Below are 24440 nucleotides of genomic sequence, written 5' to 3' on the forward strand. Positions count from 1 at the left end.
TATGGAGTTAAAAGTACCTCCAGTTTTAATTTGGGTGGGAGAGGAGCACATCTCACTAAAGGGAATTTGGGGAAACACTGAGCTATATCAAACCTAACTGGGGAATTTGGGGGTGCCTGCAACAGCAAATTTTAAAAGATGGAGAGGAAAGCAGCATCCCAAATCCGAGCCCTGTTCCTGGCTCTTAAAAATGAGCTATTGGAAAGGGTACCTGGTGAAATAATTCCAGCAGCCTCTCTTGCCACCCCCATCAGGAAAAACACAAAACTAAAACACACAGAAAGGCAGAAGCTAGAAGCCTGATTCTGGGGAACACAGCCCAAACCACAGTAATCAATACCTCCAGCACAAAAAGCAATATTTTTAGAGCAACTGTGCCAAAAGAAATGGGCGAGCGGGGGGTAACCCAGCTCTGGTTACTATGAGAATAAACTAGTAAATCTTGTGACAGTTGTAAACTTGCTCAGTCAGTTAAACAGAGAGCAACCTTAATAAACATCTTGTGGGGTGGGTGGAGGAAGGACACGACAGCAAGGCGGGTGGGGAGTTACATTATTTTCATTGGGCATTTTCTGCCTGGAATTGCACATTAGCTTTTCTTCAATTTAGTTCCATGATTGATGGCTGCCAATTGGGACCAATATGGCCAAAACTAAGCTTGGTATAAGTGTATGGAAGCAGTCCTACACTTTGTTACTCAATCTGCCACAGGTCTATCAGCCATACAGGTTAGCGCCAGGGCCTGATGCCAGGGTTTAAAAAGCAAGTCCTGCAGCACCGTAAAGGCTAACATGGCTGTCCCTTTGGAATGAAAGAACATGGGGATCCTGTACTGTACTGAAAAATCTTATAGGTCTGAAATTCAGGCTTCGGGCTATCAGATTTGCCATCATCCCATTAGGTACATCCTTTCGCATTTATCCTCCTTTCTGCCAGTCAACAGGATAGAGCTGTTCCAAGCTAGAGGTCATTTAGAGAGCAAACTAGGCCCCCTTTACACAATAGGGCAGCAGCAGACCATTAAAATCATGGCAGGGGGCCCATTTGGTTAGAGCCCAATCCAGCCATCCCTCCACATCAAGAGAAACACAGTCAGAATAACTATTTTTATTTATTCCTTTATTTAGGTATTGGATTTAAAATTGTTCTGTGAACTGGATCGTTACCATTTCTTTTGTTCTCCTGCAGGCTCATTTTCGGGGTCGAGTGAGATTTCCAAAACATTTCTTGTTTCAACAACTATTTTCCATACCAAAACTGGTCACAGAAAGTAAATGCTACTACTATACTCATCCATCATCCCCCCCTTATCTTGTGTGAGCATCAGAAAGACAAGTTTGTTGGCTGGAAGATAAAAGCATGGGCCCTAAAAAGGAGAGTCAACAGCAGCCTTACCAACTGAGTGAGGCAGGCAAATTTTGATCTGAAGTGGACTATAACAGAACTGGCACTGTGACAAAAGGAGCTGCTTTATACTGAGTCAGATCATTGGCATGTCTAGCCCAGTGTTGTCTAATCTGACTGCAGCAGCTCTTCAAGGTCTTATGTAACCCTGGGATCCTCCAGCAGCAATGGCTAGGGATGGAATCTGGGACTTTGCACCTGAAAAAGGTGTGCTTCACTCACACGGGTTTAATGCAGGGAGTACCCCTCACATGGTTTCTCAGGTGCTCCCAGCTTCTTTTTCAGTGCTAGAAGCTTCTACTTCACAAGGCACATCTACAACCATCAGATTGGTCTAACCCTGCACAAACTTGACTGGTGAATTGTGAGACCTGAGAAACAGCAATTAGGTTTTACAGTTCTATTACAGGTACACCCAAGGGTACAGGCAGACCCAGTGGCACTTTCTACTTTTTCTCTTCAAGTACCATGAAAACACAAACACACACACACACACAGTCCTAGTACAAGCTACTTGTGTAGTTTCAAAAGTGGTTTGCTACATGGCATGGGATGCCTGCTCTTCAAGAAGCAACCATATCTTGCTTCAAGTAGCTCAGTGGTACAGCACCTGCCTTGCATTCAGTAGGTCATGGGTTCAATCCACGGCATCTGCAGGTGGGGTTAGGAAGGATTCCTGTCTGCAGAGCCGCTGCCAATACAGTGTAGACAACGCTGTTTACTGATCTAGATGGACCAATGGACTGGCTTGGTAGAAAGCAGCTTCCTACATTCCTAATAAATGGAAGAACCTCTGCTGTGTCAGACCAAAGGTCCACCTTGTCCAGCATCCTACTTCCTATGGCAGACAAACAGCAGCAACTGAGAAGATCACAATCCGGGCATGACGGCAATGGCCTTCTTTCATGTTGTCCACCAGCCACTGATTCAGAGGTATGTCATCTCTGAACCTGGAGGCTCCATATGGGCTATCATGGGTTTTATTCTCCTTCGTGGATTTGGTTGAATCCCCTCTTAAAGTCATCCAGATGGTTGATATCCCCACATCATGTAGCAATAAATGCCATGGTTTAGCTGTGAGTTGTGTGGTAAGTATTTTCTATGGAAAGAGGGCTTTCTATTTGCAGGGTGTTTTTGTTATGGGGAAGGTGCCGCATTTTAAACGGCGCACCCCCACCCCCCCGAGAGTCTACTCTCTCTTCTCAGCACTCTACCACTCCATTCTGCTACATGCTTAGACCAGGCCATAGAAGACTTCAAGCAAGAAGCAGGGCCTTTCCCACTACAGCCCCAATGTGCACATCACTTTAAAGTTTTTAGGGAGAAATGCAAAGCATACCTTTTAAATTTTTGTTTTAAAATTAATGCTGCTGCATTAATTCTGCAGCTGTTATTTTATTTTAATTCCCACATTTTGCCATTTTTTATCAGTTGTCTAACATGCCTTCACCTAACTAACTAACTGAATAAATAAAAGCAGGAAGAGAAAATGAAAAACCTACATGCTCCATTTGCAAACTGTCTCAGTGGCACATTTGTGGTGGTGTCTTTTTTGTAGCTGGAGAGAGGGCCACCCCTAGGTGAGTTTCTTCTTGGTACACTTCTAATAGGACCATACTGGTGTGTGGTTCCAACATCATCCTACAGATAAAAAGACTTTCCAGTGTACGTATCATCAGCATGCACAGACAAATAAGTACATGCCTATTGGATCCACAAAGCAAAGAAGTAGGAGCTTAGAAGAAAAATCCCCACCATAGATATAGTTGGTGAGGACACAGTGCTAATTAGCTGTCATTTGGGTAAAGGCTATCAAGTTGATCATATATCAGAATTTTCCAGCGAAAGCAGATTTTGTCATTCCTTGCCTACTATACAGTGGTTAGTGTTAACATGTAACCCAAACCTTCATGTGGGCAAATAAACTTATTTCCTCTCTTTTCGGCTCCATTCCAAACCCCTGCTTTTAATATATGATATACAAACATCCCACAGCCCTGCTTTTAATATAAGCATGAGCCAGAAGGGTCCCGAGAGGACATTCCTTGGGTCAATATTTTGCCATTTATCATTCATGCTTAAATCTATGTAGAAAGCTGAGCAGCTCACAAGATTTGTGAGAATGTGTACATTTCTTGGAGGGGTGGTAGTATTGGAAAAGGTTTTTTTCTGAATGAAATTAAGCATATCCTAATAAATAAAATGTGCCTGACTCGGTTCCTATTATAAACTGAAACCACTGATAAATATAAATTGTTCCATGAAACACCTGCAACACAAAATCTAACAGATTTATCATGGCAGAAGCATTCATGAACTACATGTGGGCAAACAAGGAACACACTCAATACCCTCTAGAAACACATTGTGGAAAGGAGAGAGCGGAGACAGATGGCAGAACTTTGGACGAGCTGGAGAAGGGCAAGTTAGATATAGTATAAACAAACTTGACATTGAATAATCAGGGGTCAAAATAACAATACATGATAGAAACTCTTCTGTGATTGGAATGCAACATTAAGGGATCCTTTATTCAGATATCCCCACAAACCCCACTCAACCCTCAGCTCATCCACAGGAGTAATTCCTCAGGAGCAGCAGTACATTTAACAAAAGGAACACATACGACTAGGGTAAAAACTCACAGCCTTTATCTAGTGGCCTGTATTTACTAGACACTGCAAGATCCTAGTTTTAGTGATAATAGCTCCCCCTCCCCTGTATATTAGCAGGGGCTGTTCAAATAAAAAAGTGCTCCTAAATTTGACATGAAGAAAACACAAATGAAACATATCTAAATGCACTTCCTGATGTGGCATCCCAAGATTTTTTTCTTTTCTCCAGGAAGAGAAAGGTGGTCTATAGTGGCAAGTCGCAGTGAACACTAGCCGTGGATACATCAGCAGCAAGGAGCTGTCTTGTTATTGCTGTTGTTTACGTGCTCTTTTATTGTGTTTTGACAATGTTCTTAATTATATTCACACTCTAAGTTTTATTTGAAGGGAAAGTGGGATATTATTTTTATTTAGAATAGTGTTAACCCTAATAAAATTAAATAAGAAAGATCAGAAGTTTGCTAATTTCCAGCAAAGGAGGATGCTTTTTACCTGAGCCGCTATAAGAAGATGAGGAAGGTGTCCGTCTTGAAAAGCTTTTCACCGCAAGACTCTGGCCTCGCTGCTTTCTCCGCCAAGCTGTCCGGCACTTGGAATCTATGCTCTGCTTGATCCGGTACCAGTCAGACTCTGTGATTCCAAACTTATAGAAAAGGTGACCTGCAAAGCAAAGAAAATGCACAATGCCAAAATCCATATTCTACAGTTTGTGGGCTTCAATTAATGGGCTGCAGATTTAGAAACATGTGATGGCCACCTAAGCCAACTTCTGCCACTTCCATTTTGTAAATATATGGATCATACCTGCATACCCAGCACAAAGGCACTCAGAGCTCATATGAAAACAAACTTATGTTTTATAAGTTTAGCAATCACGGCTTCTTCCAAAGAATTATGGGAAATGCAGTTTGGTTAGGGCACTGAGAATAACTACCAAATGCCAAGCATCCCTCACTAAACTACAGTTCTCTGGAATGTTTAATAAACCAGTTTAAGCATGATGATGCCTACAGCCAGTTTCCCTCAACAGCAGGATGCCTTAGACGAGCACCAGGCCTGTCAGAACTGCACACAGTGTCTCTTCTTCAAAATTTCCAGGGAAGGAAATTTCACAACTCTTCTGGGCAACTTTATAGCTCAGTGACAGAACATTTGTTTTGCATATATTGTTTTGCAGGCTCTAGTCCAGTTAAAGGAGACCCTGGAGAGAAAATGCAAATCAGAGCATGGGCTAGATGGGCCAGACTGAGGATGAGGGAGCTTTTGACAGCTTTGCAAGGCCCCGTACCCAAACACTGCCCCACACAAAATACTCCCACACTTTACCTGATGCACATAAAGCAGCTACCACTTGTGGCACACATGACATTTGCTCCACTGCAGCTGCCTCCACATGGCAGAAGAAAGGATTCTCTCCATGTCCCTACAAACTGATCACCCAACCCAACCTAGCCCAGTATAAAGAGAAATATATCGCTCTCACTAAGCAACAGTTGCAGAACTGATAAATGCAAGGAAGTGTTCCATGTTTTCAAAAGCAGGTCTTACATCCTGCTACCAGCTGAGGGGTCCTTAGCAACTGAGAGGAAGGAACAACAACACTAGGCAATGCTTGCCTCAGCAATGACTGCAGCCAGCTCCACCAGGGCTGACAATAGTTTAAACAAAGGCTGAGTCTGAAAAGAGAGCGACCACAGCAAATGTGGAAGGAACCCATGGCTTAAGCTTCCAGGAGAGTACCATCAAAAAAATAAATGGAAAACAAATGCATTAGACACAGTCAGCATTTCAGAAGTTCCCAGTTAAAACCCATCTTGCTATTTTAATTAAAGCATCATGTCACAGTACCCACAATAAGCAGGCCAATTTCTTGCTAGAAATTATAGCAGGGCATGTCTCAGCTACATGTGGCAGAGCTACGCATTGGAATGCCAGGATCACACCAGGAACTGAGGGGCCTAGAATTGGATTCCACCATCATACCATACATAGGGAATGCAAAGCATATTTTAAAAGATACTTCTGTATTTCTTTCTGCCAGAGAAATACGGGGACGCAGTTTCTGTTGCAGATTTTGACATCAGGAGAGGTTGGAATGAGACTCCCAGGGCAATAGCGAGAGTGGTAAGCTTCCTCCCTTCAGGAAAGGACTGCATATGCTCAGTAGAGCATATCCTTTATACGCTGATGGCAAGGCCAGCATCAGGGATCAGCAGAAGGTCTCTGGTTCAAAGCCGAGCAAGACTTCAGTTAGAAGGATCAGGCAGCAGGCAGTGAGAGGAATCTCTCTCTGCCTGAACCCCACTGCTGCCAGTCAGAGTACAGTCATACCTCGGGTTGTATGTGCCTCGGGATGAGCGTGTTCAAGTTGCGCTCCGTGGCAACCCGGAAGTAATGGAGGGCGTTACTTCCAGGTTTCGCCGCTTGCGCATGCGCAGACGCTCAAAATGACATCATGCGCATGCGCAGAAGCGGCGAGAAGCGGCGCGCGTGTGCACAGACGTGCCGTCGCTTGTTACGTTTTCTTCTAGATGCGAACAGGGCTCCGGAATGGATCCCATTCACATCTAGAGGTACCACTGTAAACAATAATGGGCTAGAGAGATAAATATTCTGGTCCTACATAGCCCTTTGGTAACCCTTTCCAAAGGATAGAAAATGCTGACAGATCCAGGCCTCATGCCCATATTGAGCATACTGTCCATCTGAATGAAATGTAACATGCTCCCTTGAACAATACAACAATAGCACCTATAAATGCTATTCTGCATTAAGGCAAGTGATAGAAGTTTTTAACATTATGCATAGCATGGAGAAAGTAGATAGAGGTAGGTAACACTACATGGACATCTAATGAAAATTCGTGGAGCATAAGGCTATCAGCAGCTACTAGCCACAATGGCCATTCTCTGTCCTCCACAGTTGGAGGCAGTAATGCTTCTGAAGACCACTTGCTGGGAACCACAGAAAGGGAGAGCGCTATTGCACTCAGGTTCTGCTTGAGGGTTTCCCATAGGCACCTCATTGGCCACTGTGAGAACAGGATGCTGGACTAGATGGGCCACTGGCCTGGTCATGCAGGGCCTTTCTTATTTTTTTTTTACACAGAATCCTTCCAGAAGCAGCAGTTGGTCAGGCTCAACAGCTGTTACACAGAAAATTGCGTTAAGAAGGAACATAGAAGGCAAAAACAAATTCTTTTATTAAACTAATAACATTTGACAATAGAATTCAGAGAGCAGTAGATAGTAATAATAAAAAACAAAGAGAGGCATAAACACGGCTGACGCTGGTCCTTTGCCTGGAGGCTTCAATTCTTCCGTGCTGGTCATGCATCACTCTCATACTGAAATCATTTTGAAGAGAATAATTGTTAGTGCATTGCAAGTATTTGTTGCTTAGTTTATACCAAAACTGGTGTGGGATGTGTGCGCGCGCGAACATAATTCTCTTTCAAGGAATCTGAACAACATAGCCATCTAAAATTCATGAACCTATGCTTCATGACATTGTTGACCTTATCAAGACTAGGGAGGGACTTTCTCATCTGCTGTCTAAAAGCAGGTTCATACAATTATTTGACATTCACAGGAATGCTTCTGCTACATGATGTCGTAAGTTCAAAGGAGTGGGCATTGTGTCAAAATGGATTACCTGTGTAATCCTCCCCGCCCCCAGTCATAATGGAATATGATAAAGAACATAACAGTACAATCTTACTCAGAAGGATGTTGACTCAAAAGTAAGCTCCACCAGGGATTTCAGGATTTCTTGGTATGTACTTAAGTATTTGAAGGCACATATTGACCACATTTAGTGGTCTTGCAGACTTGTGTACCAATTTTGGGAAGAAGTGTAGAATCAGTCCAAGCATAAGGGCAAAGAGAAAGAACCAAAAATTTCAGCAAAACCAGAGAGAGATTCCAGATGCATATACGATCACTGAACCAAGGTGAACAGACAGAATGTCCAATGGCGGAAGACAGAAAAGGAAGACCTTCAACAACCAATGAATATTATGTTTGGCAGTTTCAAAATGGGATTTAGGTGGCAGGTAGGAGGGAAAGCTCTTAAATTATCTGAGGAATCCTGTTTCCACCCATCATTCTGAAGGATGAAAGTGTTCTCAAGCGCTTATATAGCTTTTATTATGTATCCAACCTGACCAAAGCTATGCTGCTCTTCACTGACAAGGGATCCATCAGGTGCACTTGGTGGCTCTATGGATATGGATAATTGCTCCAAACCTTCCTTCTGTCCAATTCTACTCAAATTTCCTTTCTGGGGAATGCGAGGGGAAGTAATCATTGGAAGATACGTGTGCAAACGCTTGTGCAAGCTAAGCAGAGAGGGAGAAAAACCACAGACTGTACGTGAACACACAGCTGTGTGAATACACTGCATTACTTTCAATGGAATGTACATATCTACCGTATGTGCATTCCCATCCCTAAGTGCAACTGGATGAATATGGGCACAGCCTAAAGTGAAATATGAAACTAGCAAAACTTATTTACTTTGCTTGAACCTGCAGCTGGCACTTTTAAAGACAATCTGTGCACTTCCATAGTTCTAGATACAGGTAGGTAGCCATGTTGGCCTGCCGTAGTCAAAACAAAATCAAAAATTCCTTCCAGTAGAACCTTAGAGACCAACTAAGTTTGTTATTGGTATGAGCTTTCGTGTGCATGCACACTTCTTAAGATACCCTTCTTCAGATATCTGAAGAAGTGTGCATGCACATGAAAGTTCATACCAATAACAAACTTAGCTGGTCTCTAAGGTGCTACTGGAAGGACTTTTTGAATCCGTACACAAACACTTGCAGTGTGAACTTTGCTTTTCACCCCTTTTCAAATGGCACATGTGGTTGCACATAAAGGTCAAACAGCCAAACAGACGGATAGTCATAGGATACCCAGTAATGGGGTGTGTGTGTGTGTGTGTGTGTGTGTGTGTGTGTGTGCAGGGCCAGCCCACCCATGAGGCAAGTTGGGGTGATCATCTCAGGCAGTCGTATCCACGGGGGGAGCAGATCTGGCCTCTAAGGAATGCACTGTCCACTGCTGCTGCCGCAGCCACGGTAACAGGGACGGTTGCAGCATCCTCCTTGGAGGTCGTATCTGCCTCCTCCTCAGCAGCCCCCACCCAAATGCCACCTCTTGGCAAGTAGGGGGCACTACTGCTCTCCTCCCACTCCTAAGAAAAAAATGGTGGGGGCTGCCTTCTGGGGTCTCCTGGGCACTGCACCCATCCAGTGTGATTCAAAGCAGCCCCCACTCCCCCAAATGGCCTTTAATTTCCACTTCAACCATTGAGTAAGGTTAATTTGATCTCCCCCCCACACACATTTCTAATGTAGATCTTCAACACTTCTTCCCTGGTGGGGTGGGGTGGGGTGGGGATGCGCCTCAGGCACCAAAATTTCTTGTGCCAACTGTGTGTGTGTGTGTTTATCATTCCCTATCAAATCTGTCTCCCACAGCTTGATTTTCTCTTTTTGGGAAAAAAAATTGCAGGAGATCCTACCATGTATTGCCCGCTGTCTCATCTAATTGCACTCTATGGTATTCTCAACCAAGATAAAACACCTTTTAAAAACAAAACAAGTACCTCAACAAACCTATCACTAATGTGCCAACAACTTGCACATTTTCAAGCCTATGACTTCCCAGTCTGTAGCAATAAATTAGTAAACAAACAATGTTTATATTTTTTAAGGAAACCTGATTCAATTTTGACATTTCAGAATTTGTAGATGGAAAAAACTGAGGAAGATATTTCCAAACCCCCCCCCCACTAATTTGTGTGTGCTCTTGCTCCCGCCCCCCATAAATATATATCTTAAAAATGTAAAAGCCTTCTTGAGACATCCTGTTACATAAGCTCTTTTCCACAGCATCACAGAATTCCAGCTGGATGGCAAAAGCCACCCTATGTGCCGCCAAGAAAAACTAACTTAGGAATCAACAACACAAATTTCTCCCCTTCCAAAGGAGCTTGCGGCCTTGGAAAGCCCTGGCGTGACAGAAAACCAATGGATACGTAAAATTATTTACATTTTGCCAACAATGGTACCAGCAGCTCCAACTCTTGATGGTTTAACTCTTTCAGGGTGACAAAGAGAGTGCGTCTGAAAAGAATGGGCAATGCAACTTTCTGGAATTCAATTTACGAGTGTTCATGAACTCATCACTTTCCTTGAATCACGCAATGCATTTTCCAGATGAGCTGTACATTAATTCTCACGCAAGGCAACAGCTCGCATTCAGTGGCGAGACTGTTTTTCCTCTCTCAATGACAACAGGGATTAAGTGATTCCAGGGATGCCTTCTGACTTCTAAATCCTATAAGAGAAAAATCACATGCCAGACACTACAGCCATAACGATCTGGCACAAACCAGGATGCAAAGAAATTCATCCACTACTCTTTTCCCACCTGCTTTTTCATCCACAGAGGAAGGTAGGAATTGCAATAAGAAGAGCCCCATCCTGTCAGGTACCCAATAACTCAGTCCCTGTCCCTCTGCTGCAACAGAAGGCAAGACAGGAAGAAGCAGGAGGATGACAAAGTTTACGAAGGACCTAGCGCTACTTGCTATAAATCATATACTCCAAGCTCTGCTCGTAGGTATGCAAAAATGAAAACTGGGCAATTAAAACTGGAGTTGTAATTCAACCACTTGGATCTCTTGTAGGTGCACAAAGCATTTGGCAGTGACCCCTACCACCTGCAACAATGGGCTTCTTGGACAGGACCCATATCTTGAGGGTCTCTTGCCTCTCCAAGGGAAGAAATAGCTACAGTTCTGAACCAATGATCAACCGCTTAGTGTCTTTTAAGATATCACTATGCCTACACTGCCAAGGACATTTCACCACTTGGCAGTACGAGTGTTCATTGTAAATTAAAAGGCAGAGAGTCAGTGGCTGGATAAAGTTTTGAATATGGCAAAAACAAGTGAAAAAATAGTAGGTTTCCAAAGCTTGAAAGGAACACACTGTTGTACTGTACGTTAGCAAACATCACCATAAAAAAAGATGCACAGCACACATCACTGGGAAGATTGAGAAGGGATGAGAATCCCAGCAAATGCAGAGAAAAGGTTGTGCAAACAGTAAAAAAAGATGGGCTAATGAGCCGCTGTAAAGAGGTTGGTGTGTGTGTCCAACTAGTAGGACAAGCAGAAAATAAGAGACTCAAAACTACACAGACACCCCTCAGAACACATCCACATGCTGTAGCTGCTTTTCCATCAAAGCAGTTTTCACAGAACTGCAGAGATATGAGATGGTGATGAACAGATCGAGGCAAGCATAACAATGCTGTTATGGCTTCCTAGATTTTGGTCAGGTTCTGTATTAATGGGGCTCAATCCCTTAAGAAGATCTCCAGCACAAGGACCACTGAAATGAATAGGAGTTGGGTAAGTTTTTCTTCCTCCCTTAAAATACTAGAACTCAGGGTCATCCAGTGAAGCTTATTGAAAGGACACACAAAATGCTGTATAGCATACACTTAATTTATCCAACTGAGTGCCACATTTAGACATTTTCATGGAAGTCGAATGGTCTATTCATGGCTCTTAGTTGTGATGGTTAAATGGATCCTTCCTTTTAGAAGCAGAGTATCTCTGGGAAGCAATTGCTGGGGAGCAACAAGAGAGTGCTGTTGCCCCCATGTCTAGATGGTGGGTTTTTTCCTGGAGGAATCTGGTTACCAAGAGAACACTGTTTTAGATGAACTCTGCTCTGATTCAGAGGGGAACTTTTTAAGTTATTAAGAGCACAGTGGTACTTATATTAAACCTGTATTGATTACATCCTTGGAACAGAGGAGAACCTAATTTAAAACCAACTGGGAAAGACCACTGAAGAGCAAATGAAGCCACTTTGGGACAATCTCACTGGTGAAAAGTGATATACAAATTTTATGAATATAAATTATAATAAATGATTTGGAGCAAACCATGTTTAGGACCACTTCCTTCCATTTCTTGTTTTTCTAGGAACTCAGTGGCTTCTTGATGTAATATTCTGCATGATTTAGTGGAACAATATTCTGTTTATGACCAACAACCAAGAAAACTGCTAGTAGGAAATAACTAGAGAGTTAAATTCATTTATTTTGCATTATTGAATGATGGACAGCCTGTGGTAAATGTGCTGGGGGAGGCAAGGGTACAATGCACCACTGCCAGTTATTCATTTCCTTATATTGCTCCACTTGTTTCAAACTGCAACTAGCCAGTGACACCATATGGAAGCAAGAACAGAGGGGCAAAATGGGAAGATGCCAGACAGCAATGTTTAATGAGTTTACAGGGGTCAGCAAACTTTTTCAGCAGGGGGCCGGTCCACTGTCCCTCAGACCTTCTGGGGGGCCAGACTATATTTGGGGGGGGTGAACGAATTCCTATGCCCCACAAATAACCCAGAGATGAATTTTAAATAAAAGGACACATTCTACTCATGTAAAAACACACTGATTCCCAGACCGTCCGCGGGCCAGATTTAGAAGCCAATTGGGCCGTATCCAGCCCCCGGGCCTTAGTTTGCCTACCCATGGTTTATATCAAGATACAGTGGCGTAGCGTGGGTTGTCAGCACCCGGGGCAAGGCAAGTAATTTGCGCCCCCTAACCCGTGGATTTTAGTAGGGGCAGAGAGCTGCTAGTGCGAGCGCACCCCCCCCCATGTTGCGCCCGGTGCGGCCGGCCCCCCCTGCACCCCCCACGCTACGCCACTGTCAAGATACCAGTCCATATGGTTCACCTCAGAACTACAGTTGGAGAGAACATGCAGCACGATCCTGAGCACGTTCACTCAAATGCAAAGCCTGCTATATTCCAAGGGGTTTTGGCATGCAGAGGGCTGCGGCCTTCATCATTTGCATCTATCTTTTCCCCTCGCCTTGAAATGTGTGACTGCCTCCCTCCATATGGCAGGAATGAACTGATTTACAAAGAGCTGTTTGAAATTGAAGCCAGGTTCTGGCAGCTTCAATAAAGAGGAGAAAGTGTTTGCAGAGAAGCACCACAACAGCAATCCAGGCTCCTACTTCAGGGCAGTTGGCTGTACAGATGTTGGAGGCGGGAGTTTGGATGCTTCAGTTCTGGACATATGGACCAGCTGACTCCTGCAAGCCTTGGAAACTTCCTCTTCTGAACACACCAAAGATGCTATTCACAAAACACTTGGGCTGTTTTATGCCTCATTATGACATTGCATATTTGAAAGAATTAAGTTCAAGAAAAGCAGAGTTCACAAATTTTGGCTGACCTTAGTGGCCAACACCAATCTGTGGTCACCTAGACCTTGACCCTCATACACAAGGGGAAAACCTTGTCCAAAATTGCAGCAAAGAAGAAGTGACACTTTCTTGCTACCATTGCTAACCCTAAGCATAGAGATGGGAGTTGTGACACTGGTTTGTTCCTGGAATTGCGCTGTGTGGAGATGCAAAAAACAAGTCCCACCTCCCTCTCCACCTCATACCTCGAAGTACAGTGGAACCTTGGGTTGTGAACATGATCCGTGCGGGAGGCATGTTTGCAACTCGCAGCACCGTGTCTGCGCACACGCGTGACGCAATTTGGCACTTCTGCGTATGCGCAAAGTGCGATTTAGTGTGTCTGTGCATGCACGAGTGCCGAAACCTGGAAGTAACCTGTTCCGGTACTTCCGGGCTCGGCGTGTCCGTAACCCGAAAACACGCAGCCCCCACAGCATTCGCAACCCCAGGTATGACTGTACCAGGGAAGTCTGGTGCCAATACAAACCTCAGGTTTCCAGGAGGCGGTAGGAACATCCCCACAAGTGCACCCAGTGCCTCTAAAACACAGCCAACTGCATAATAGAGAAATCCCTGCCCCCTGCCCAACCCCAAAGATGGGAGTAAACATAGGGCATGGCAAGCTTGCAAAAAGGTGGTGGAGCACATACCATGGTAAGCAAAATTGTAGATCCCTGAGAATATGTATAGAGAATTGTAGAGAAAACATATTCTTTATTATGTCTGTAATATTAGAAATGGTTCCACACAGATCCAGCAAACCTTGTTGAAGCTAACCCACTCCTGCTACATTTGGAATGTCAATGAAAAAAATCACTATTAATTTTAAGTATGTTTTCAGCATTCATGTTTCTGGGCACTCAGGTATAATTTCATACACTCCTGTTCTTTAAAGAAAGTTGGGCAGGGGGTCCCCAAGCCAAACAGGAAGTAACTTTCAACAGCTCATCTGATGTGAGCAAAATAAAGATTTGTTCAACAAGTTGGTTAAGGATACTTAACGAGCATTTGAGTAAAACAAGATAGCAAGTTCAACATGAGAACAGCTTTCATTTTTGGTTCCACAGATGGAATCCAAGTGTTCCGTGCAGTTTTATTAGTGGTAAGGCTCAGAAATGGCAGGCACGCCCGTTTCCTCTGGCTCAGCTTGGCTTCTTATTACAGTTCATCAAGCAGAGGCTGTTGTGGTGAGCCTCATCAGTTTCCAGATTTAACACCTGGCCCAGTGGAAAGCAAGGGAGTAGGAACAACTCCCCAGGTTAATAGCAGAAATATGAACATTATGAGTTACAGCATGTGCACAAATAGATTTTTATTAATAGAACTCTGGTTGAGCAGAACATGCAACAAATGTTAGGACTTAATAGAAACTACCATCAAGTGCAGAGCAGAAAATGAGGCTGATACTTGGGTAATTGGAAATGAATCTAACTGAAACTGTGATGAACTCAAGGGACTCTGACCTAACAGCCCTTTTTGGGGGTGAAATGAATATTATTACTATTACTATTTTATTATATGCCATCCATCTGACTAGATTAGCAATTCTGGGTGGCTTCCAACAAAACATCTGAATGAAGTATACAACTGACCATATATTTGCTATCTAAGCTTCGACTGACTGGCTTCTTATATTACAATGTATGCAAGAAGCCTGGACAGTGGGCAAATAAACAGATGGACAATTTCACAAGATGGAAAAGAACACTGAAGTGAATATTCTATCAGAAATCAAGCAGGACTCAAATGTGTTCCCCATTAAATCCATTTGGGTGGTCTGCAACTTAGCAGAAAAGGAGTAGGGTACTTCATCACACAGGAGCAGCTCACACCTCTTCTGAGGAATGCTCACTCCCAATCCACTTGACATTGTTTTCATATCTCTAGGACAGCTTGCCTATCTGTGAAAGCGTTATCTTTTCTATTGTCAGCTTTATACTATACAGTTCTAAGCTTTATACTATATAGTTCGATCCTCCAAGATTTTCCCTCTTCTTGTTTATGCTATCCTGATGTTTTAAACAAGATCAACATTAGATGGAATAGTTCTATAGTACCTGCAAATCATACACCCTTAGATGAAGTTCATTCTGATTTAACAGGAAGAACGTAGAAGCTTATTTTCCTTGTTCTATTTTGATAGGGTTGCGTAATCTGAGTTTTAGGTTGCAGCAGTCTGTCTGGGCTACTTTAAACACTGATGGGTTCCAGATGAAACACACCCAAGAGCAGATGAATTAAGCCGATAACAGGTTCAATATAGAGGGCCAGGCTGTTACACTCTGTTTGACATTATACAGATCATTATTATTAATAATAATTTTATAAAGATGCATTTTAAAATTTGCTATTTCTTTCTGCTGTGCTGACAATAGCTGTTCTGTGTTTCTGGTGTCCACTTCTGGAATTTTTCAGCACCTTTGCCAAAGGAGTTTAACTTTTTGTAAATGTCCCCTGGGGTGGATGCTAAGCATGGCTATCATGCTCTCTCTTAGTGCCACAAGTCATGCTCCCCGTAACACCCCAACCTCTCCTTTAATATACCCTTTCCTACTTCTTTGTTATATTGCTGAAGAAAGCAAAACTGCAACACCATGAGATAACTACTCAGAATTTGGTAAAACTTACTGCTGATTTCAGGATCCTCCACAAACTCCACCCACCCTTTCCCTTTTTGTTTTGAAGACCTCTGAAGTATGTATTCCATGTACAACATGAGTGACATTTTATGTCCAGAGGAAGCTGTGAAATTTTGCCATGGCCCATCAATAAAAATATGAACGGTCATTCTCTATATTGCCAAGGAGATAATTTAAAATCTCAGCATTATTTGTTAAGTGACTTCCCCTGTACCAGAAGCAACAACAATTCCTTATCAACCTCAACTTTTCTAACTAGTATCTGGAATACTTATCTAAGCATTATTTATTTTAATTTAAAACATTTATATCCCGCCTTTCAGTACAAAAATACGTAACATACACCAAAGGGAAGTGATAAAAAAAACCAACCAAAAATAATCAGCAGTCAGAAAAGCTGTAAATAGCAATAAAACAAGGAGGAGATCATTAAAGTAGTATATACTAAACTGTCAGGATAATAAAATTATCTTCACCTGATGCTTGAAAGCTAATAAAAAGTCAACACTGGGTGAGCATTCCTGGAAAGACCATGCCTCTATGGGGGGTGCTGCCACAAAGGTAGCCCAGCACCTGGAAAAGAGCCACTGATGCAGGCCTTAGAGGATGGTTAGCTACACTTGGGAGCAGGTGGTCCTTAAGATACTCCAACCCCAAGTTCCATAGGCAATGTATCATTTTCTTTAAACATTGAGGCTGGACTTTTTTAAAGGCACAAATTTGCAGTGGTTCTTGTCAAATATCAAAATATCCAAGCCTATATTTTCAATTACACATATACTCCTAACTGCTGCCTATCAGATTTCACCCCCATCCCCAAATCCCCTTATTTTAGTAGAACTGATGTAACGAGTTACTAAAACCATACTGTTTGCCTGAATCATACAGACATCAATTAATTGCCCCAAAGTTTCTCTCTGCAATCTCCACTGCCATTACAGCAACAACCAAATGAAAGCATATACCTCAAGAAGATAAATGCTTTGTGGGAAAGCTTATGCAGTATATCAAGAATTTTTAATAAGCATATTTCCCTGAGTTTGGAAAGTGTGGCTTCGGAGTACTATATACTTTTCAAAATATTTTCTATTAAATACAGATTTGGTTGGGGGCTCTTTTCCCAGAAGAAGGAAAGGGACAAAAATCTTTCCACTGACAAGCTGAAAGAAGAGACTTGAGTAAAAGGCGACTTTGGCAATCACACTGTGTGGCTGGCATTTGGTGATGATATTCATTCAGCATCCAAGCTGAAAATAGCATGGTGGGAGTGCCATTCCAGAGAAAGGTGCAAAGTAGGACCAGACTGACCCACATACAACTTGAACATGTCCATTATGGGTCAGGAGGTCCAGAGAGGGACCAGTACAAAAGAGGTTCCCAGGAATTATGAAGGAGGAGGAGGAGGAGGAGGAGGAGGAGGAGGAGGAGGAGGAGAGTTTGGATTTGATATCCCACTTTATCACTACCCGAAGGAGTCTCAAAATGGCTAACAATCTCCTTTCCCTTCCTCCTCCACAACAAACACTATGTGAGGTGAGTGGGGCTGAGAGACTTCAAAGAAGTGTGACTAGCCCAAGGTCACCCAGCAGCTGCATGTGGAGGAGCGGAGACGCAAACCTTGTTCACCACTTAACCACTACACCACACTGGATCCTTCGACTTCCATAATATTCAAGTGGTATTTTCAGAGTTGCTGGTGGATCTCCCACTGCCCTTAAAAATGGTATTTGAACCAAAAGTTGTAACCAGAAATCTTCCAGCACATGTTGCCAGATCTCTGCTGGAAGCCAACAGTCTTGTCTTATTCCGAAACCCAATGTGCATGCAAAATTCTGATGGAAACAGCAGAGTATAGAGTCCACATACCAAACCATGGCTTGCGCTAACTGTGATTCAGAACCCAAACCATAGTTTTGAGCTTCTAGATGTACAATAAACCATAGTTTAGAGCTACTTGTCTGCTTTCATTTTCCCTTCTATCAGCACTCAGTACAGTGGTACCTCGAGTTAAAAACACCTCAGGTTACAAATGCCTCAGGTTACAAACTCCACTAACCTGGAAGAGTTACCTTGAGTTGAGAACTTTGCCCCAGGATGAGAACGGAAATCGTGTGCCGGTGGCACAGCGGCAGCAAGAGGCCCCATTAGCGAAAGCATGCCTCTAGTTAAGAACAGTTTCAGGTTAAGAACGGACCTCCAGAATGAATTAAGTTCATAACTAGAGGTACCACTGTAATGGCTGAAATTATAGTTTGTCAATGGAGGCATCACACCAAACATTAGTTAATGCATGGATAACAAGCCCACTTCAAACCATGCTTTTTTATTCTAGTTTGCTGCCCAATTACAAACTGTTGTTTCCCAATTCAGACATCATAGCAAAACAAAAAAATCTTCATTAACCATGGTTTGGTGTGATGTGCAAATTTAGTTAGTGGTTTCCCTTTTCCCTGGGGCAAGAATAGAGGACCTATGACCCTACAGATATTGATGGACTGCAACTCACATCATTTCTCCTATCATTCCCCACCCTGTCCTAGGATAAGAAAAGAGCTATAGCGACCTTTACTTCTCCTCTCAAAATGCAAGAGCAAGGAATGAGGAACTACAGTGGATAAGGGGCCAACAACAATTACAGGGTGGAAGTGGGAGCTACGTGCTCTTGAAATTCACCCTCTCCTTACTTAGTATTATCCCTGCTGTGTTGCCTTATCATGTAACAGACTGTTCCTTGCAGGCCTTAATCTTCCTCCTCCCTTGATTGCTTGGGGGCATTCCAGGCACCCCTGTAAAAACGTGAACCCTACCTTCCAAACCTGACTTTGCATTCTTCCTAACTAGCAGAACTTAACCACCTTCTAAGTATTCATTCCTAGCTAGACAAAAAACACAGACTTCAGCTCTTAAGAGGGTTTTATTGAAGTTGTATGTCAGTTTAAGTTTTTCCTTAAGCAGAGGAATATATAGTTTTACGAGCAGCAGTGAAATTTGCTCTAGTTCTGTGCATTTCAACATGAGCAACATTCAATCTTTTGAAATGATGCATGTGGAAAACAAGAATTAAATGAGCTTGTCCTGTTTGGATCTCTGTTTCTGATCAGCTCAAAACAGAGAATGTATCTGCTTTGACTGCTTTGGCTGCTGTTTCCAATCTGTGGCTATCCTGAATACTTGAGCAACATCTGTGTTTTGAGATGCAGCTATTATTACTACTAGGTTTCATTTTTTCAATCACCTCCTCCATCAGGAATGTGTGCTACACCTGGGTATGTTCTCTAACTGCAAGCTAAAATGAATTCAGAGTGACACCATGAACCGAAACAGGACTTGAGATGCTGCTACAGGGGAGCCATTGAGTGCATTATAACCCTAATTGGTCCTTGAGGAACTTGCCTTTAAAAGAAGCTAGCAAAACATCTGCCTGGAGGTAAGGGGAAACAAACCAGTTTCCAACATCTGCAAAAATGCAGAGCTGGAATCTGATCATCTGAGGCAGCTGAATCCTTTAAATGTGATTCACTGATTTCAGAAATTACAAAGCAAACCCCCTGCATAGCCACCAACTTCTGATGCTTTCCACAGCAGCAGGTGGGAAAGTGATATGTCATGTATGCCCAGACTGATGAAGTCTTTGGTCTAGACATCAGCCACACAATTGCTAACCCATAGCAAACATCACCGCAAGGCAGAGTTGATCTCAAACTTCCTCCCAGGCAAGTCCGATACATCTTCCAAACAAATTTCAGTGGGACTGGTGCAGAAATGTCAGAGTGGTTCTGGGAGACAACAGCCATTCTGCACCAACATGACAGGGCTACTGGCAAAGGTCCTCTGTAAGCCTTGACCGTATGATACTTGGAAAGAACTCACTGAGCAATACAATAATCACACACGAATACACCACACACACAAACAGAAGGAAACAGGAAAACATTCTAATCTATATTTGCTACATATCTAACTTCATCTGTCTCTCTGAACTGTCCAAGAACAAATTGTAAAGTATGTACTAATGGCAGGAGTTCTAAATTCCTAAGGGAACATATACTTACAACGGATGCCGTAAATCATGAGAGGATCTAGTTGTTTCTTCCCATGCTTCCCCTGCCCTGAAAGGTTGGAGATGGCCTGGATTTCCCGGTGAAAGAGGTAATCAAGCAGCGTCAGCGCCATCTTCTCAGCAGTGCGGCAGTTGGTGCTAATGTGCAGCATGTCTGCTGGCGTGATGGGGCAACGCACCCGCATCTCAGGGTTGATTTCATCTCCCAGCCACGTCCCACTGGGATAATCCTCTAAAAAATACACATACAGGATATTTTATATCACATTATTAGAGAGTAGCCAAACTCTTGGTATTTCCCATTTCCCCCTAGAATTTTTGGGAAGCTATGATAGCATGTGAACCAATTAATATTTATTATTCTTGTTTCTCGCATTTCTATCCTTCCTTTCCACACAACTGTAGATCCCCAAACTGGGCAACAACAAGAAAAAACTCCCATGTAAAATTATATTTAAAACATTTTTTAAAAAATATTGTGTCCTACAACATATGTAGGGGCACAGGTTCCCCAGCCCTGTGCTACATGAAAGAACCACAGCAAGCTTACATGCTCCCCCTCCCTCTCCTTGCAGTTGCAAGGAGATTAAAAGTTTCCACTTTCACTTTTAAAAGTATTTTCTGTATTTTCTTAACTCAGGGAACCACTTTTTATTATTTATTATTATTATCACCAGTGAGAATAAGACACACGGGGACAGAAGTAAACTTGGTGAATTCTGCATAACACATTAGAAATTGGAACTCTTTGCGGAGTGACATTTTATAAACGTTCTTCAACCAGTTCAATGATTTAGAACATGTCTACAATACACTAACATCCCAACTACTGAAAACCACTTTAGAGATAAACAGAAGTCGCTCACTGCTCAGAGCTGTCTACAAAAAACTGTTGGAATCTTAGTCAGCAAACGTAGAGATATGAGTCACAACAGTTGTGGGAACAGGACTGTTGACTCAGCAGGAGCTGGGAACAACTTGGAAAATGCAGCACATGAGCAGCAGCAAGTGGCAATTTACTTGATTAATTACTAGCAGGGTTTATTAAAGGAAGTCACTCAACTGGAACCAAAGCTCCCAAATGGAAATGGATTTGCATTTTCTTTCAGACTTACTGAATGGGAGCCTGCATTATTTCCTAAACACGTCATTTACCAAATCGGCAGACCCCAGCACTGAAAATGAATCACCATAGTTCATCTCCCAAGTGCATCTGAAAGCTGAGGTCATCAAAAGGAGCAGAAAGCGTATTTTATTATGTCGGCAAATAATACTTATAAGTGGCAGGGGCAGAGGAAGAGGACGGCTTATTCTCAAGCTACAGACACAGCAACTTGGCTTTTATTTCAAGACCATTTTTGTCTTATTTTGCACACAGTCCTGATATTTAATATATAATAAGTAACTCAGCTGAAGAAATATGCTTACTTCGTTTGTCACGATTTCGCAAAAGGAGCAGCATACATAGGAAATCTGGTCTTTTTACTCCAACTTTATATTTTCAAGACCAAGATGCAGAATGAAGGTCCATGGCAGAGCCAAACTCCTAGGACGGTTTTCTCTCCCTGTCCTACAGCTCCTGCTATTATTACTTTCTTCTTTTTCCTGCCACCTCCATACCACACACTGTCCAATGCCTACTTAATATATTTGACTGCAGTCGACTGCAGTAAATTGATGATGAGAGAAGGTTGCTCAAAATGCTCAAGAAACTGGAGATTCTCCTTGCAATGAATGGCTGAAGTATTTAGGGGTCTCTCCCCCTAAAGCTTGTACAAGGGGTGTACAAGAGACATGATCATTTAAGAGACATGATCATTTTTTTTTTGCAAAGTAATGTATGATGTGAGGAAAGAGGATCAAAGTTCTTTTCTCACTCTTTAAAAAAAAAGTACCAACATGAGTTTGACCAAAATGCGGGAGGCAGTGGAAGACAGGAGTGCCTGGCATGCTCTGGTCCATGGGGTCACGAGGAGTCGGGCACAACTAACAACAATTAAATTGACTGGCAGTAGTAAATTCAGTACAGAGGAAAATATTTCAAGCTACAGAACTATCTTATGTGATTCACTGCCAACAGAATATGGTGGGCTGCCAATGGCTTTAAATGGGGTTCAGATAAATTTAAGGAAGCACAGAGGTCTGTTACTATAGGTAACAGACCTGACAGCTAAAATGGAACCTCCCCCTACCCCCCACCCCCGCTTACAGGTAGTTTCCCTCTAAATATCAGCTGCTGGCGGTAGCGGGAGGCAAACAGGAGCGGGGAGAAAAACAGCCTTCATCGGCTGGACATAGGCAGACCACCCCATAAACACCAAGACACAAATTCCTGTTTTTCATGCCGATCCTATTTGAAAGCTCTAAACCATGCAGAGTTCAGATGGAGGAGCCTTTTCCAGGCTAAATGCACATGCATGACCCCTAAAAAGCACGATCTTTATTTCCTGCCATTGGCTTGAGTTAAATGGCCTGCATTCTGTTAGATAGCATGCCAGGAAGAAAGCAATAAACGTCTAGCCCAAGAGGCAGGCCTGATGCTCAGGATCATTTGTCTAACACCTCATCAAAGGCATAATGATGTAACTATCAGTAGATCCAAGTTTAACACAGGTGAACTGTGATAACATGAAATGCTAAACAGCTTTTGAAGTCTTCCACTAGATTTTTTGCTGGAATTGTTTTTTTGTTTTTTAAAGAAAGAAAGCATCCCTCCCCCAATACCTTTGGAAGCCAACGTTTGGAGTACAGGATGTTGGACAGGGGTGCTGGGTTCAAATCTCTTAATCTCATCTCTCCATCTAGATAACTAGAATATTAACAACCAATCCTGAAGGGTTGTTGTGAAGAATTTTAAAAAATTCAGCCAGCCACTAATTTCAGTGGAAGAGAGTTACAACTGCTAATATTCTTCAAACCATTATAAAAACCAATACCAATCACTGGTGTTTCAGGCTAGGAGAGTGCTATCTACACCACTGGCTCTTTGCTTCCCCCTCCCCTCAGCCCAAGCCAGAAATGACCAGCACTGAAACTTCCAGCTTAGTCAAGGAATCCCCAGACCACTTGGACTGGTCATAGAGATGCAAGTGGCTTCCACTGGCTTCTTTTGCCTACCTTCTCCCTAGACGAAAGCATAATAGTTAGACCAGTTTGCATTTGCAGTGCAGTTATAACTGCAATAACATACTATTACTGCCACTACTTCTTTGCTACTTTATCCTGAAACTTTCAATAGCCTCTCTTTGGCTCAGTTAAAACAAGATTGGCTTGAACATGTCACACTCTTTAATTTTCCCAGGTCAATAAAGCTGCATTTGAAATGAAGTAAGTCTTTTGTGACAGCAGACAGGGCTTCAGTGCTGGAAAATGCCTAGAGTTAAAATAATGCAGCCTGACATAAAAGTGGTTTTCTTTTTTCCAGCCCTCAGTTACTTCTATGAGAACTTGCTGCTCAAATTATAGGAGAGGAGGGAAGACCTTTTCCCTTTTTGTAAAAGGAACACATTGCTTGATCTCCTCGGCTTAGAGTACACAAGCTCCCAGAATGTACAAAAGACACAGGGCATGCATGAAAAGCATGAGATAGATGAGGCATTCCAGCAGGCTCTACTATCTTTAAAGCATTTAGCTAAAGAGGGAGGAAAGTACCCATCAATCATCATTTTAATGCTTGCCTATGCCATACGCCCCCACGCGTGCACACAGGTTCCGCTCAATCTCAATCCTGGGTCAAATGTTTTATTTCTGACCCTGTTCTACTGCACAAAGAGGAAAATCATTTGCTTCACAAAACCGATCCTTCCAAGAGGAATTAAGTTTACTGCGCTCTCACTTACAAGTCAGGCGGCTACCTGCTGCGACGCATGTCTGCAAAGGTGGGAGGAATGGGGGTAGTCAAAGAAACATTTGTTGCTGTGGAAAGAAACCATCAGGGATAACCTAAATTCTGGATAGATACAAGACTTTCATCACCCAAAAACAGCCTTTTAAGACGGCTTTTCCTACATCTGCATGTGCACATTTTCTCCTCTCCTAAGGAGATTGTTGACCTGGCTTTGCTACTCACTTTAATCCACCAGGAAACATTCCCTTAACTTGTCTGACATATGAACATCACCAAGATCTAGAAGGAAAATTCCAGAGCTGTTTTCTCACTTGAGGTGCCATCAATCAACTCTTTAAAACAAAGGGAAAGCCAACTAAACACTTGCCCATGTAAATATTTAGAAAATTAACTGGTTCCATTTGTCAAAACAGTTTTTATTTATTTGATGAACCAAAGCTGGGTGCAAGTCTGGCAGTCAAGCTGGTAGTTGCACCAGAAAGGCAGAACACAGAAATAATCTTAAACAAAACACTAAAAATATAACACCACACAATTAAATAATTTCTTGGCAAAATTGTAGATCCTTTTTAAATATAAC

General features: G+C 42.6%; 1 protein-coding gene across 3 annotated transcripts in view; it reads right to left on the reverse strand.

Annotated features, from left to right (window-relative positions):
• The window catches only part of BANP (BTG3 associated nuclear protein), a 150151-nt gene that overhangs the window by 76145 nt on the left and 49566 nt on the right, over positions 1–24440 (reverse strand). For all 3 annotated transcript variants that reach the window (XM_081872077.1, XM_081872078.1, XM_081872079.1), the window contains exons 7-8: positions 20006–20245; positions 4512–4679 (exon numbers count right to left, since the gene is read on the reverse strand). In XM_081872077.1, coding sequence (XP_081728203.1) covers positions 4512–4679; positions 20006–20245 — 408 coding nt within the window. The remainder of the gene's footprint in view (positions 1–4511; positions 4680–20005; positions 20246–24440) is intronic.

Source organism: Podarcis erhardii (genome assembly GCF_964252035.2).
Source record: "Podarcis erhardii genome assembly, chromosome: 7".
In the NCBI taxonomy this organism is placed as follows: domain Eukaryota; kingdom Metazoa; phylum Chordata; class Lepidosauria; order Squamata; family Lacertidae; genus Podarcis; species Podarcis erhardii.